The sequence below is a fragment of the Merops nubicus genome, unplaced genomic scaffold, assembly GCF_000691845.1.
Source record: "Merops nubicus isolate BGI_N331 unplaced genomic scaffold, ASM69184v1 scaffold5694, whole genome shotgun sequence".
Lineage (NCBI taxonomy): Eukaryota > Metazoa > Chordata > Aves > Coraciiformes > Meropidae > Merops > Merops nubicus.
This window is the reverse complement of record NW_008602160.1, coordinates 6,001-20,935: the sequence shown is the minus strand read 5'-3', so window position 1 is coordinate 20,935 and position 14,935 is coordinate 6,001. Positions and strand designations below refer to the sequence as shown.

Below are 14,935 nucleotides of genomic sequence, written 5' to 3'. Positions count from 1 at the left end.
TTTCCCTCTGCAGTCTCTCTGATAGACCTCACAGCCTGAGTTACTGAACAGCACAGCAAACATTTCATAGGTTGGCATTCAAGAAATCCTTATCCAAGTTGCAGAATAGCTATCAGAAATTCCAGAATTGTTAGAAGATTAGTCGAAGCACTTAAACGCAAATATTTTCGTTCGACAGGCGTTGAGTTCTGAGCTGGCTCAAGCCAGAGACGAAAGCAAGAAGACGCAGAACGACGTCCTTCACGCGGAGAACGTCAAAGCGGGCCGGGATAAGTACAAGACTCTGCGGCAGATCCGGCAGGGCAACACCAAGCAGCGCATCGACGAGTTCGAGGCCATGTGAGAGCTGTTCCTTCCCATACGTGTTCCTCGCAGAGCTGAACCACCAGCAGAGAAAAAAGCAGGCCTGTGCAGATTCGATGGATTGCACCCCACTTTGCCAAAGCACTTAATACCAGTTTGACTACAGTGGTTAGAAGACAAATTTAGGGGAAGCTGTTCAACAGGAAGGCAGTATATTATCCCTAGTTTTTTTGGGGGGGAGGGCGTGGAGATTGATAGCAGCTTTTTCCCCACCATGTGTTTCAGTTTCATTGTTTTGTGTTTTTTTTTTTTTGCTTTGGTTAGGGTTTTTTGTCCCCCTTTGGAAACTGATGTGAAGTGTATCATGACTGACAAGTGTATATATTGCTTAAACATTAAGAAATAGGAGGAAAAATGGAACCTGAAGCTAAATGGGATAGGTGCTGTTTCAGTATGAGGTTTGAAATTACATTTTCAACGTAGCTAGACCCCTAAGAGTTTGGTTGTGCTGACTTTCAGTGTGTGGTTTTTTTTTTTGTTTTTTTTTTTTTTTTTTTTTTTTTGTGTGTGTTTTGTTTGGTTGTGTGCTTTTTTTCTTTCTCCCAAGTGAAATTCTCTGGTGTTTCATGTCCTGTCATCATTGATGGTTTTCTTTGCCTACCTGTTCACAAAGGTCTGGCTGGCAGGTGGTAGTTCCAGGAGATGTTTTTAAATGGAACACTACCTGTGGGCAGCACATGGTTGCTAATAGGCTTGAGTAAGTTTTGCTCTTTCTAGGTGATTCTTTTAGATGCGCAAAATGTTCTAATGCAGCAAAGAAAAAAAAATACGAAGCTTCATGTGCTGTTTGCTTTTAAGTATTTTATTTGCAGTAGGGAGACCTGGACCTTTCTGGCAAGGGAGCATATGAAAACATCAGTCCCAGGGAGGGGACAGTATCCTACCTCACTACTATGTACATGATGACTGGTCCTTCAAACACCATGAAAAAACCTGTTTAAATAGACTATCACTTCACAGTGATACTATAGAATGCTAGGACCCCGTAGTCCTAGGATTTTATTTTACTTTAAGATGGATATATAGGGCTAAGTACTGTCTAACTGCCTTTTGTTGAGCTTAAATTGTAAAAGCATCTTGCATGTTTTAAAGCTGTAACCTGTCACTGGTATACTATCTCCTGGGAGGGGTGTAGAATGTGAGTGTCAGTTTGGTTTTGGGTTTCCAAATACAAAATGAAAGTTCCCACAATTGGAGTAAAGTGTTTGTAGCTTCAGTTTTCAGTGAAGCTGGTATCGTAGTTGTCATACCAGATGTTAGATCGTTGTTACTAAGTCCTTTTCCTCTTGAAAAGGAGACGTGATTTTTTGAGAAATTTGCTTAGAAATTCAACTTTAGAAATAACTGCAGTCCACATTGACTTTGAAGTTATTCCTTCTTTTGTACTACCCTAGTAAATACCTGCAGTGGAAGTACCCTGCTTTCTCTGAGGATGGTTCAGCTCTTTTCTGTTTGATATTATACACTCATAAATCTACACTTATCTATTAAAATTTGCCATTTTATTAAACATTTTTTTTCATGCACAATAGGTTTAAATTTCTTATGAACAGTCCAACTAAGGGGTTTTTTATTATTATTATTTTGCGGACTTAAAAGGTTGGCTATGCGGGGTGACATCCTGAAAATAAAATAAAGGTACATTAATATATTTTTGGTTTGTGGGGCTAAACATATCTGACCTTGAAGACTGATGTGCAGAAGGTGGTGTGCACATGCTTCAAAATGCTGCTTGGTGGAAGTTGGTGTTTCTACTTGCAAGGCGTTGCAGGAACAGTTTGTTTCACAGGCTCCGTACACCGACGCTTAAGGAGATTCCGAAGCACTCGAGCAGTTTGCCAGGGCAGGTGAAATACTGTGCTTCCAGTGAGCGCTCCTTTTTCCCTGCAAAGTGGGCACCAACACTGATAACATCAGTTTCAGTGCTGGGGAAAAAATACCAGTAAAGTTTGCTGTTCATAAATCTACAATATATAGAGTAGGCCTAAATGGATTAGATCCGTTTATAAAGCTGTGTGATTTTATTTTTTTTTCTAAACAACCAGGAACAACCATTTGTAATACGGATTTTCACAATGAACAAAGTGGTAATAGCTGCTGTCACCAGCAGTTGGGAACACTTAATGGTGCAGAAATACTAAGAATACTTCTAATGATTACTCGGTGAAGTAATTTTCCACGTGCTTTTTCCTTTAGCATCATGTTTTGTGTTGTACAATTAAGCTACAATTACATCTACTATTTTGGATAACATTCATTGGTTAACAATAAAGAGATACAATTAATTTCTCTGAGGTCCATTGTTGTTATTTAATGCCCTTTCTGACAGCTTTTGTAAATGTGCTGTAATAGCCATTTTCCAGAGCAGTGTACAGATTTTGATCATCTTGTTTCACACTTGTCAAAATGAAATAAAAAAATATTCAAATTGTATCCGTAGAGAATGATACTCTGCTTAAGAAATCCCCACACAGAGTTGTGAGGAAGCACTGGTGATTGTCCATTCAAAACAGGATGTGAATCATCAGAGCAAATTGACTCTCTTGAGAACAGAGGGTGATTTGGCCATGTAAGAGCTCTATGGGTAATGTAAGAACTTTCAATCACTGCCTACACATTGCTTAGCCCCAGGCTAACTGAAATTTAGATTATAGGTCAATGTCTTAAGTGCTGAGAAACCTTGATGTGGTTTTTTGATACTGCACTTTGTAGTGGACAGTGTCAAATACGTGGGTGGCTGTATGTTTTAGATGATGGCAAATTTATGGGCATTTTCACCTGTCTAATACACTTAGAGAAGGCAGGAATAGTCCCATATAAATAGGTATACAAATTAATATGCTAAGCAGCTCTCCCACAAATCAGATCTCTCAGGTGATCTTCCATTCTACGTTGTATTTGTTTGGCCTTGCACTCAGTACAAGCACATGAACCTTTTTGTTATTCAGTGTGGCAGAATTGCTGTGCTTAATTAAAACGTGTGTACTTGGTACTTTTAACTGTGCATATTTCTGCTTTTATACTTCTGTCTTCTTGACCTCGTCCTGCTGAAGTGTTAGATTTGAGGTTTCTCCCTTGTTAGAGAGCTGCATAGGTATGCAACTTCAGAATGTTGTGCTTGAAGGGGAAGGTAAGTGCTTTGAAAGGCTTTTTTAAAAACATGCTCGAGAGGTAGAGCAAAAAGGGTGTAAAATTGTGCCACTGTTTGCAGGCCAGACTAGTAACAATCACCCAGAATGCCTCAACAGGAAAGAAGATATTCGGTCTTCTTCAAGTAGTCTCCTCTGAACATCAAAACCTAAATTTTCTGATGCTTGTATTTTTTGAGTATGTTTCTCGTATGGTCATTTTATCCAAAACAGAACAAAATGCATGTCTGCTTTGTTAAACCCAGTTTGGAAAGCATTATTGTGCTTTTGCCTATTTCTTAAAACATGTTCTCTAGGGCTGTTCACATTACCTGCTTAAGTACCTCTGAGAAAAAAACAAGGTTTGTTCTAAACGAAATACTTAAAGCTTCTGAGAAGAACGTACCTCAAGTATGTTTTCTTACTCCAAAGAAAATACAGAGATTAAAATGATCAGTTAAAACCTTTTGCTTTTGAAATACTTCTATGGAAGTGATTTCCATGCCTGTTTGCATGTGGATAATCTTAAAAAGGTGTTTTCCCCAAGGCATCACGTTAATTTCAAGAATCAGGAATTTTAACAAATGATGTATCCCAGTGGGTTGAGGTTGTCAATGCTGGTGTTCATAAATGTATTTTCTGAGTAAAAATAACATAAGAAAATTGAAAGCCTCCTTACAAATTCTATTAATAAATGAACTTTGCTCTTTTGTATCATACATATAACTTTTAATGTGTCTTAGCTGGGAGATAAGGTTTTTCTGGAAAATGGAGTGTCAATGGATCAACATAAAAACTGACAATTTCTTTGACTCCCTTAAAGAATATTCTGTTTGTGCTTGGAGACAGAGTCCCTGCACCCAGCCAAAAGTGCCATGCTGGGTGGGGGGCTAGGAAATGGTTCTGGCTGGCTGCCGTGAGTGCCCGTCCAGTGGTGTGTTCCTCTGCTCTGCTCTTGAGCAGGCCACTGCAGCACCTTTCCTCCCCAGCCAACTGGTCTGCAAGCATGTGGGTTTTAACATGACCAGTCCTTTTCCCAGTTTCAGGACCTAGTCAGCAGCAAGGAGCAGCTCAGGGCTGGAAGAGACGGTGCAATGGAGAAGAACAATGGTAGAGGGCTATATGGAAAAAAAAAACCACCCAGCACAAAGACCAATGTGAGCTAGAATCCTTCACTGGCCCTTTTACTCACTTGTGGTGAGGACTCCTTTCCAGTGTTCTGTTGCAGCATCCATAAATTCACTGTGTGACCAGTAATTTGTTCAGCAAATTCAGCAGCCAGTTTGTTGGAGGGAGTTGCACTTTTTGTTTCTCTGAGCAGAGCGTGGGTCTATAGGCTTGAGCCAGGTACCCAATCTTCTTTTGATTCATGGGGTCTGTCACTTGGGTTGGATCTTAGGCACCAAGCTAATAAACTGCTCCTTTGGAGTGCAGTTGGAGAAGCTTTGACTTGTTTTGCTTTTAATTCCTTTCTATGCAAAGAGATTGCTGACATATCAAATGTATGTTTCATTTAATGTGAATCAGGTGGACTCACCAAAGCCCAAAAAGCTTCTCTCCAAAACTCCAATCGCAAACCATCCAGTTTCTTCAACAGGAGAGCCCCACAGTGTTTGCAGCAGTGCCTCCAGTATTTCAGATCTTCAGTAAGAAATGAGTTATGCTCACATAGCTCACGTTTAGGGAAAGGCAAAGTTAACAAAGGGAAATGAAGCATTTTCAACTGCTGAGATTGCATTAGGTGTTTGTATTGATTTTTGTAAATAATGTGTCAAGAGTTTCTGTTCCCAGCAGTAGGCTTTAGGCAGTAGAAGAAACCAGGGGAGATGGAAATGCACATCAAAGGAGGAGGCCTGGTCAGTGCAAATATTCCTAATGCACTTGTTGGTAGGAGTTAAATGTTCCCTGTGCTCTGGATAAATGGATCAGGTGAAAAGATATCAAGCTCAGAGGTAGGACAATTGCATTACTTGCTTTTTTGGTTTGTGTTTTTTTTTTTTTCACTTGTTTGTAGGTTTTTATGTTAGTTTGCTTTTAAATTACCTTATTTACATCAGATCGATTGCCTTTATCTGAATATTTATCTGAAGGCTTTTAGAAAGCCTGCTGCCCTGCACTATAAGGTCTTGGAGTTCTTAAGGCCACGTGTACCCAGACTGGTCTCTGTATTACAGATTGCTAAATTTCAGCAGAAGACATCCTCTGCAGTCTGCAGATAATTTTGCCTTGGAGCATTTCTGCACTGGCACGATGAGAGTTGTGTACATGCATGGTTCTAGCTGCTCCTCTGCTTGTTCCAGCAACACACACCCCACGTGTCCCCGGGTGAGGCAGTAATCGTGTGACAGGCTCCCTGGCCGCTTACACTGACCTCAGCAGGATCTCCTATCAAGGTGAGGACAGCTCCCGCTGGCCTCACCTTTCACTCTTCTTCCTCACCCTTGATTTCTTCATTCAACTTGATACAGTATTTAACTTCTTAACCTGTAACTTCAATAGTATTTTACTAATTTGAGCTTCCAGTAGATGGTTGACTGCTGTCAGATGTTCTCTTAAAACACATTATACTGATGAGTTGGAATAGTCACACGTTACTTCTGTTTAAGCAGCGCTTCTGATTAATTAATAATCTCTATGAATATGGTAATTGCAGTTGTATTGCCAGGAAGACACTCATTTGCATTGGGGCTGAGGCTGAAAACTTTTATGCCAAGTGTTGTTCGATCTTCAGCAAAGTAAGCTGAGAACATGAAGGTAACATCCAGGACACACAGACCAGTTGATCCTGCCACTGTCTTTATTGCTGGGAACACTTTATTTACATTTAAGTGAGCAGATTCAGTGCTTAGGGATTTGGGACAGGACAGCAAGCTTGTTCACGCATCAGAAAAATTTCTGAAAATGATAAGAAATCTTTATCTTAGTACTTTTGCTTTATATTTCCTGTCCTTGGCAGCTTTTCTTCACTTTAATGATTTCGAATTCTTGGATCTCTTCTCCTGCAAGCAGTGCTTGAGGCATTCATCTTGCTGCTCAGTGCCTGTTGTACTTCTCTGTACCATTTGAAAATGCAGCTCTTCCTTTTCTTGTACATTTGGGATCGTACAGTATTCTTTTCAACAAAGCCAGCTAACTCATCATATTTAAATTTAGAACTGTGTACTGCTACTTCTTGGAATCATCATTGGATTGGCATTTTGGCTACATGTTCTCTAATCAGGCATGCATAGAATATGCCACCTTATAGAAGAAATGAGTGTATTGACTAGTTAGTAATTGCTAGTAGCACTCAGGAGAAGAGAAAATGCCAGGAACCAAGTATGTTAATGCGCGCAGAAAACCAGGGAAGATCTGAATCACAGGGCTTATACCCATGAGGTTCAACTTTGAGCCTAAATCCAGTCATACACAGAAGGGAGCATGTGGGAGAGAGATTCTGTGCTGTTGTTGTGTAGCTTATCTGTCTGTCTGGACTATGTAAGAGAGAGCACTGCAACTGGATGGCTCTGTCTGCTCCAACAGTAGAGCTGTTGGCATAATTGTGTGTCATCGTGGTGCTGTGGCTTTGCTTTTCTGCACAACGGTTATCCTGGATGTAAAAATAATAAAAAGAAAGATAAAATATTAAAATAGTTGACTTTTTCCTGTGGACTCCTATTTAAAGAGCTATGATTATATTCCTGCCTAGCTTCACACCTTGTCTGCAGGTCACCCTGGTAAAAGCTGAACTTCTCTATAGCAGAAACTCGGATGTCTTTGAGGAGTTAGGTAACGAGTGGCTCTTCAGCCCATCCTCCCTTGAAAAAGCAGTGCCAGGTGTTGGGGAAAAAGATTTTATACCTGACAATTTTAATATCAAGCCTTGAAAATAAATTCTCAGATCTTCCTTGCTAGTGGTGGCTTCTGTCTGCTTTGGATGGCCTTTTCCATATGTTTCTTCCTGTCCTTGAACTGATTCTTAATTCTCGTCTTGCTTTACTGTGGTTGTTTTGGTTTTATTTTTGCCCTTGCTAGTGTGTCATGCTATTTCATCTCAAGAATAGATTTCAGTTTAGACAATTTCAAGCTTTAAAGCAATTAAATAATTTTTATTATTTATAAAAAATGAGGTGGTGGAGGCCCCATCCATGCAGACATTCAAAGTCAAGCTTGATGAGGCTCTGAGCAGCTTAACTTAGTTGGAGATATCCCTGCTTATGGCAAGGGGTTGGACTAGATGACCTTTGGAAGTCCTTTCCAACCCAAACATTCTATGATTCTATGAATTTCTGTATGAGAATGAAAATTAAGACAGGGAAGGAAGATGTTGCGTCATTATTAGTTAAAAAGCATTGTGGGGGGAAAAGTTTAAGCCTTAAAGCTTACCAAAAGAAAAGTTGCATTAACTGACCACTTAGACTGCAGGGTTGGATATAGGAGGCAGGCAGCTGCATAAGGCAAGGTGGACTTCTCCAACTAAATCTGTGGTTGCAAAGTGCTTTGGTAAAATGCAGCAGGCTTTTTGTTTAGTTATTGCCATTTGCTGGATTCTTTCAGCACAGTACTCTGGAGAGCCCTGGAGAAGAGAATACTGTATACTTCTTTCTTCAGTCGTATTTCCTTTAATTACTTGTGTTGTGGCTTATTCCATCACTTAAAGAGTAAAAATACCTTTTTCCTCCCCAGCAATGTCTGTACAATTGTGTTTTGCCTGTGACACTGTAGCTAGTTTTGCAATCTGGATTTTAAGGGATGAAACTTTTCTGACAGAGAGGTAGTATTTGATTTAACTGGGCTTGATAATTTGTGTGTATACACATGTATATTTAAAAATGTATACATAGTGTGATTAAACCAAAGATTTCTAATGCAGTGTATGGCTTGTAATAACTGTATTAAAGTGAAATATGTTGCTGCTTATTTTTGTATAGACTTGAATAATTTTAAAAATCAAGCTTTTTAAAGCTGTGCTTAAAAAATTATTTAAAAAAATATTACAGCATGCAGAGTGTGGTTCAGTTTTGTCCTTGATGCCAAAATTTGATCTATTTACCTGCGTGTTTGTTTTTATCCTCCTGCAAACCCCAGTTATTTCTAGGGATCTCTTAGTACCAGGAAGCGTTCCACTGGTTTCGGTGGCACCTTCCCAGTCTACAGCGTCACTCGCTGCCAGAGGGCTGTTTATCCTCCCCACCCCTGGCCAGGAACTGCTGCCAGACTTCTAACACACCAGGGTGGTTTTAGTACTTCAAAGTCTTAACCATACATCTTATTTGCTTATGCTCAAGCCCTGAAAGTTCCCACAGCCCTTCTGTGACAGAGAGTGTCCCAGAACTTCTGTGGGGAAACAGGCTGCGGTGTAAAATTTGACATGATGTTCCTACATGTTACACCTAGCTCTACATGTAAAAAAGTGCTATAGAGGGCTTCTTACTTTTCAGTATCAACTCATTCCTTATGCTTATTGAATGATGAAGAGAATCTGGTAATTAAGTATTTTTCCTGATTCTTTTTGAATAAAATTCTGATTTATTAGTACTTGTAACTGAGGTGTTTTTCTAAAACAGTCAGAATGAGAGCCTTACACTATAGGAAGGCTGGATTTAAAATACTAATTATTCTTTGCCTATTCATAATATAGTATCTTTAAGGAAGTAGTTCTCTAAAAGGAACACATTGTTAAAGCCACTTCAACAATGCATTTTACATAAAAATCAACATAGAAAATACACATTTTTTGAAATGTATCTTCACTCAAGTAAAGTTTGACTCATTGTAAAGATTTCCACTGGAGACCTCTAAACTTCAGCAGAGAAATAAATTTGAGAGAGGTTCTTTGTGCTGTCCTCACCTTTTCTCCAAAAGGCTCATGGAAGGGAGCAAAGTGAATAAGCTAAGCCCAAGAGCTTATACAGCAAATGGCACATGTGCTGTGCTGAAGAGAAGTCTGAAATCATACTGGCTGTGATTGAACGTTCTACAAATATTCTACATGAGGCATCTTGTTTCAGCCACCTGTGGGAGCAGTTTCAACACAGTCTTGGCTGTGTTGCACCCAGCTGTGGTTTGTGTTGTCTGCATTAGCAAATTAGTCCTCTAAAACTTCTTCCCTGCTGGATTTTAGGCCGGGTCCTTTATAATGCTAAAATTTGCCATCAAAACTGTACTGGTGCGTGTAAGAGTTTGATGCTGGCATAGAAGAGTAGTTAAAGAGGACCTACTCTTCAAGCTGAAAGTTAGTGAAGATGGGTTCTGGGTGTCCCTGGGGACCTTGGCCAGAAGGACCACGTGTTTCTTAAATCGTTCTTTTTCTGATGCTCCCTCATTCCGCTGTTGTCGTAGAAACGAAATTCAGTCAGAAATTAAATTTAGAACCGTGTTAGGGAATGAAGTATGGCTTTTATGATGTTGTTGCATATTTCTATTTGTTGGTTTTGTTTAGTATCCTTTTTGCTAAATCTACTTGATCTCTCTGTGTCTTTTTGTGCAGGTTACAAAAGTACGATCTCTTGCAGCCCTTAGGATAGGAGCAAGGTAAAGATCAGCAGAAGACCTGGGGTCTGCCAAATCCTGCTATTGCACTTCTGTAAATCTGGACCGTTTACAGCACTTTAAATTAGGTGCTGCCTGGTCCGTGAAGAGGTTTTTGGAAGGACCAGGAACTGCTGTTACGACATTTCGCTAACGTTTGGTTCTCTCATGGTCTCTAAAGCTCTCCTTTGTTGTCTTTTCCCAGGAGAAAATTAGCTTTTTGAAGTATTTAAGCTGTTGTTCTTCCCAGAAAAACAGGAAGTAGTCCTAATATGTTAATCTTTAACATGTAATGGGACATGCTAGAGTGAACAGTGATGCCACTCTTCAAAGCATTTGGGGGGATCTTGTTGGCTTTGCCCACAAATGATGTTGTGTGGGAAGCCTGACTCTATATCCAACCTGGGTAAAGTGAAATAAGAGCAGATACTTTCCAAGTTTTATTGGTTTTCTACACAATTTCTAATAGCCTTGATGATAGATAAATAGCGTCAGGTAATTTTCTAATGTGAAGCTCCAATTTAATGTGTGTACATACATTTCCAGTGTAAGCACCTGTTGCTACGTGCCTCTTTGTACGCTCTGAGGATGTGCATACCGTGTATACGTAACCGCGTCGAGTCGTGCGCCCCGCACAAAGCCTGAATAAATGGGTTTTATCCTTAATCCAAAGCATCACTAGTCATTTGATGATCAGCGTTGCCTGTTGCTAGTGAAAATTTTCTTCACTTCTCTGAGAAGTTGAATTCGTTTTGTGGCACCCATCTGAAGTGGAGTTTCCACATAAACGCCTTGTGCTGTGATCAGATAAACCATGGGAGGCTAGGTTTGCTCGCTTTTTGAAGGAAAAGATAGGAGGTGGTAGTTAAGGAAGCTGATAGTTGAGTAGATGGGCACCTGAGTCATTCCCAAATTTAGCCAACATCCCCTGGGAATATACCAAACCTTGGAAACACTCATGTTCCCCATGGCACCTTTGCGCGCGTTGGCCTCCTGCACTGGACTGTGTGGGCAGATCCGTCGGAGGACTTGGCTCTGAAGTGGCGGCTCTGGCAGCATGTGCTCCAAATCCTTAGGTGAAAACTGCCCGGTGAGGGAGCTGCTGTGGTGCCCTGGAGCTTCCCCCTGAGCCAGGGCCCTGCTGCTCTCGGGACTTTGGGGGGGCAGGGCAGGCTGTGGGTCGTCACCAGGCTCCTGCTGGACCCCCTGCAGTGCTGGGGAGCTGTGCAGGAGGAAGCCTTGCCCAGCTCTGGCTGGTGGTGGGTTACACCAGGGCACCACCAGTTGAAGCAAGACCCTGGCGCAGCCATTGGAGGACAAGGTTTGGGTTCAGAATGCTGAAAGGAACATAAAATCCCGAGCTATGGGATCTCAGGGGCTGCTTTGCACACCTAGGCCAGCACTCAGGCTTTGGGAATGGCTTGTTCAGCACTTCAGTGATATTTTAAATTTGTTTCTGCAACTTCCCTCTCCTGGTGTGACCCATGCGTGGGCGTTAGAGGTGCTCCTGGTGCTCAGGGGAACTGAGGCACAGTGGTCGTCATGGATTTTATTTCTAGCCAAATTTTAAACTTTCTGCAATAACTATAACTTGAAGCAGCTTCCTCTAAGACTGCGTTTGCTTCAGGTACCAACAGTGAAAAGTAGCAAGACCCTTATGTGCAAACACATTTTCAGTACAACTGCAAAATGTTCCCAAGAGTTCTGTTTACTGTTGTGCTGCCTTTGGTGATGTCTGCCTGTGATGCTTTTTGGCTTCTGTTGTCAATGCTGGAGTCCTCTGATGGATGTCCTCCAGAGGGGATATTGAGCAAGATGAAGTGTCACATACCTTAGCAGGCAGACTTAAAAATGGATGCATGAAAGAAAGTGATTTTGATGTAATGAAAGCTTTGGGCTCCTTCTGACTGCTGATTGTAGCTTTGTTCCAAGTGTAGCTGCTCTGGTCTAGCTATAACAGATGGGTTTGGTTTGTTTGTTAGCTGGAGGGTGCAGGTTCACACCCAGTGCTGGTGGCCAGCAGGAGCTGTTCTGGCAAGGGGCGGCAGCCCCCCACTGGGGGGTGGCTCATCACCTCCTCTGCTGCAGCAGCCACTTTGTATAAGCCTCGATGACCGAAAATTGCCACGGTCTTCCATGCCAGGTGACAGTCATGCCTGTGGGAAGACCACAGAAGGTTCCTCAGTCACTCTGGGGGATGAGGGGGACAGGATTCTGCCCTGGTGAGGATGTTGTTGAAGTAGCAGACTTACACGTAGGTAGAGGTCTGTCTGAAGTGTTCTTGCAGCAGAGCTGTCTGATGTTGGAGCGAAGCTGCGTGCTGAACACTGCTGCCCTGCAGGGAGGGAGAGCCTGGGCCCGGCCGTGCCTCTCAGCACCCGGCACGAGAGCGGTGCCCAGTCTCTAGGGCAGAGAGCAACCAGATCACCCCTTGAAGTGGGGGTTTCTTTCCTCGTCCCCCTTCCCTCCCTGCTATGTCCACATCTGGTTGCTGGTCCTTGTGGAGGTTCATCATGGGCCTTTCCTCTGACTTCATGGGTGGCCTCTGCAGTTGTGGGTGCCCCAGGTCGGGGCCGGGTGGGTGCGTGGAGGCTCCCAGGCCTGGGGGCCCGCCCGCCTTGCTGCCCCCGCTGCGGAGGGCAGTGCTGCAAACCTACAGACACCTGGGGTTTCACCCGTTTCTGTGCTGGCATGGCTGAGGTGCTGCTGCTGCTCCACTTCCCATAGTGGGTGTGTGCTGGCAAGGCAGTGAATGAAAACGTGCCTGTTCCCCAGCCTCCTACAGCAGCACTTGCTGGCCTTCAGCAGGGGGTGGCAGCCAACTAAATTTAGCTTTAAATGTCAAAAGAAAAGGCGGGGTGAGCAAGTTAACTTTCATTAGAAGTCTGATCCAGGTTTAGAATAGGGTAGGAGCCCCATTTCCTGGCAGCACGTGGCACATGTTTTTTTATCATGCTGACATTTTCCTCTCTCTGAAATAATTCCACAGCCGTGGCCCATGCCCACCACAAGCAGCTCTGCTGCGGCCTGTGCGCCGCATCTTGACATTCCTTAGATCCCTTCGTGGCAGGAGGAGCCAAAGGAAACTCATTGCTTCTTTTATAGAATAAATCAATAAGCAAACATCATAGCATCTATCTCTGATTCTGTTCTATGATTCTCTCTGTAGTTCCTGGAGCATCTGCCTCTCCTTGGCCACGGTGACCATGATGAGACCAGGGCAGAGCACTCGGCTGGCAGGACCCTCATGTGGTTGTCCCCGAGGGGGACGGTGTGGGGTCACCCAAGCACCCGGCGCAGCTCCGGTTCCAGGGCGCGCTCAGGGATCTCTGTAAGCTGAGCCAGCTCCTTTTCCCCCCTCCTCCTGCTTGTGCTTCACCCCCCTCATGTAAACTAATAGTGGCGTTTAACTCCTCCTGGACCTACCGGCTGCTCTTGGCCACTTCAACTCTGTGTGTGGATGTGGGGCAGAAGACAAAAAGCCCAACTCTTTCTGTGAAGGCCATTAAACAGAGTGACACTAGGAACATCTTCTGCACTCCTACCGTGGGGTGCTCACACGTATCACCTAGTGTGTGGCTGTTGGCATGGTGAGAGTGGACATCTCTGTGCCTCAACCCTCTCCCATCCTGCCCTGTGGGACTCAGTGAGGAATGGTCTCCTGAGTCTCCTACAGGCTGGTTTTAAGCAGGTCCTGAGCCTAGAGCTTCCCAAGCTCTCCTTGGAGAGGCTTGTGTGTTGGATTTATCCCCAGGGATGGGCAGAGAAATGCAGGGCAGCAGCTCCCTGCTGGGGATGGCTGTAGGACTCCAGGAGCCTGCTTTGTGGTTGGGAAAGCCTGATGAAACAGTGTGTGACAAACTCGATTGGTGGAGGAAATGACAATCATTTTTGACACTTCTGCCACACTGGGTGTCTCAGGAGTGGCTCCTGGGGTTACTGAACACAGATCCTCTGTTGTTGTGCTGAAGGGCAGGATGATGGTGGCATTTGATGCATGTGCTCCTGATGTGCCCAGCTCCTTGCTCGCTTTTCTCTACAGCCACAGCAAACCTTTCGAGCAAAGGGGTCAGTTCAGGCACTGGAGCAGAAAATCTCTTGTGCATTTCTTCAGCACAGAATAAGCTCAAAGAGCCTGTGAGGCTGGAGGATGCTGCCCAGAGCAGATTGGAAATGATCTTGCAAGGAGCATCCCTGTGTTGTTGTACAACAGCCTCTCTTGTACCTCCTCTAGACAAGGTCATGCAGGTCCTCTAGTTCATGTTTCAGCTCCAGGATGACTGACAGAACCCCTTCATCTCCAATGTAACAACACTTCAGCCTGCATCAGGAGGCACTGTGATGCCTGTCAAGCTCACACAGACTCTTGTTAAAGCCATCACAAGAGGTATTTGTAATCTCATAACAGGTTGTCCAAGCCTGTCTTGCATGATGTGGGCGAACAGATCCCCATGGAGCTTTAAGACTCAACTGAACTGCGGAAACTCACTCTCCTTGATCAGCCCCAGGAGAAATCAGAGCTACAGAGGAGAGCCCTCAGGTAGTGGTGCAAGTGCCATCAAAAAACACCAAATCATACAAGCACCAGCAGCTCCATGTATTGAGCAAACAAAGGCTGGATTTGACATTCTTGGAGCAATCTCATAAAATGAACTCCCACCTGTGCCAGCCAACCACCTCTGAAGAAACCAACATGCCCACAGATGTGCCCAATCACACTTGTTGCTTTGCAGCTCCTCTGCATTATCCAGCATACCAGTTTCCTCACAAAATGAGGAATGACCATGACTCCTTTAGTGGCTGTAAGGTCTCCCTGAAGAGTAACAGCTGGGAATGCTGATGTTCAAAGCAGTTCATGGGACAACATCAGCTGCAGCACTTCTGCTGCACTTCCCACCATGTTTAACTCCGCTCTGATGAACACAGTGGGTGGA

The 14,935-nt window shown here is 43.4% G+C and overlaps 1 protein-coding gene across 2 annotated transcripts in view; it reads left to right on the top strand.

Annotated features, from left to right (window-relative positions):
* The window catches only part of RDX (radixin), a 41,155-nt gene extending 30,845 nt beyond the window's left edge, over nt 1-10,310 (top strand). Inside the window, exons 13-14 of one of the 2 annotated variants that reach the window (XM_008938237.1) lie at nt 179-339; nt 9,961-10,310. In XM_008938237.1, coding sequence (XP_008936485.1) covers nt 179-339; nt 9,961-9,997 — 198 coding nt within the window. In that variant the 3' untranslated portion in view covers nt 9,998-10,310. Of the gene's footprint in view, nt 1-178; nt 603-9,960 lie in introns of those variants that run through there. The other variant, XM_008938238.1, reaches the window with a different exon arrangement.
* The last annotated feature ends 4,625 nt before the right edge of the window (nt 10,311-14,935 follow it).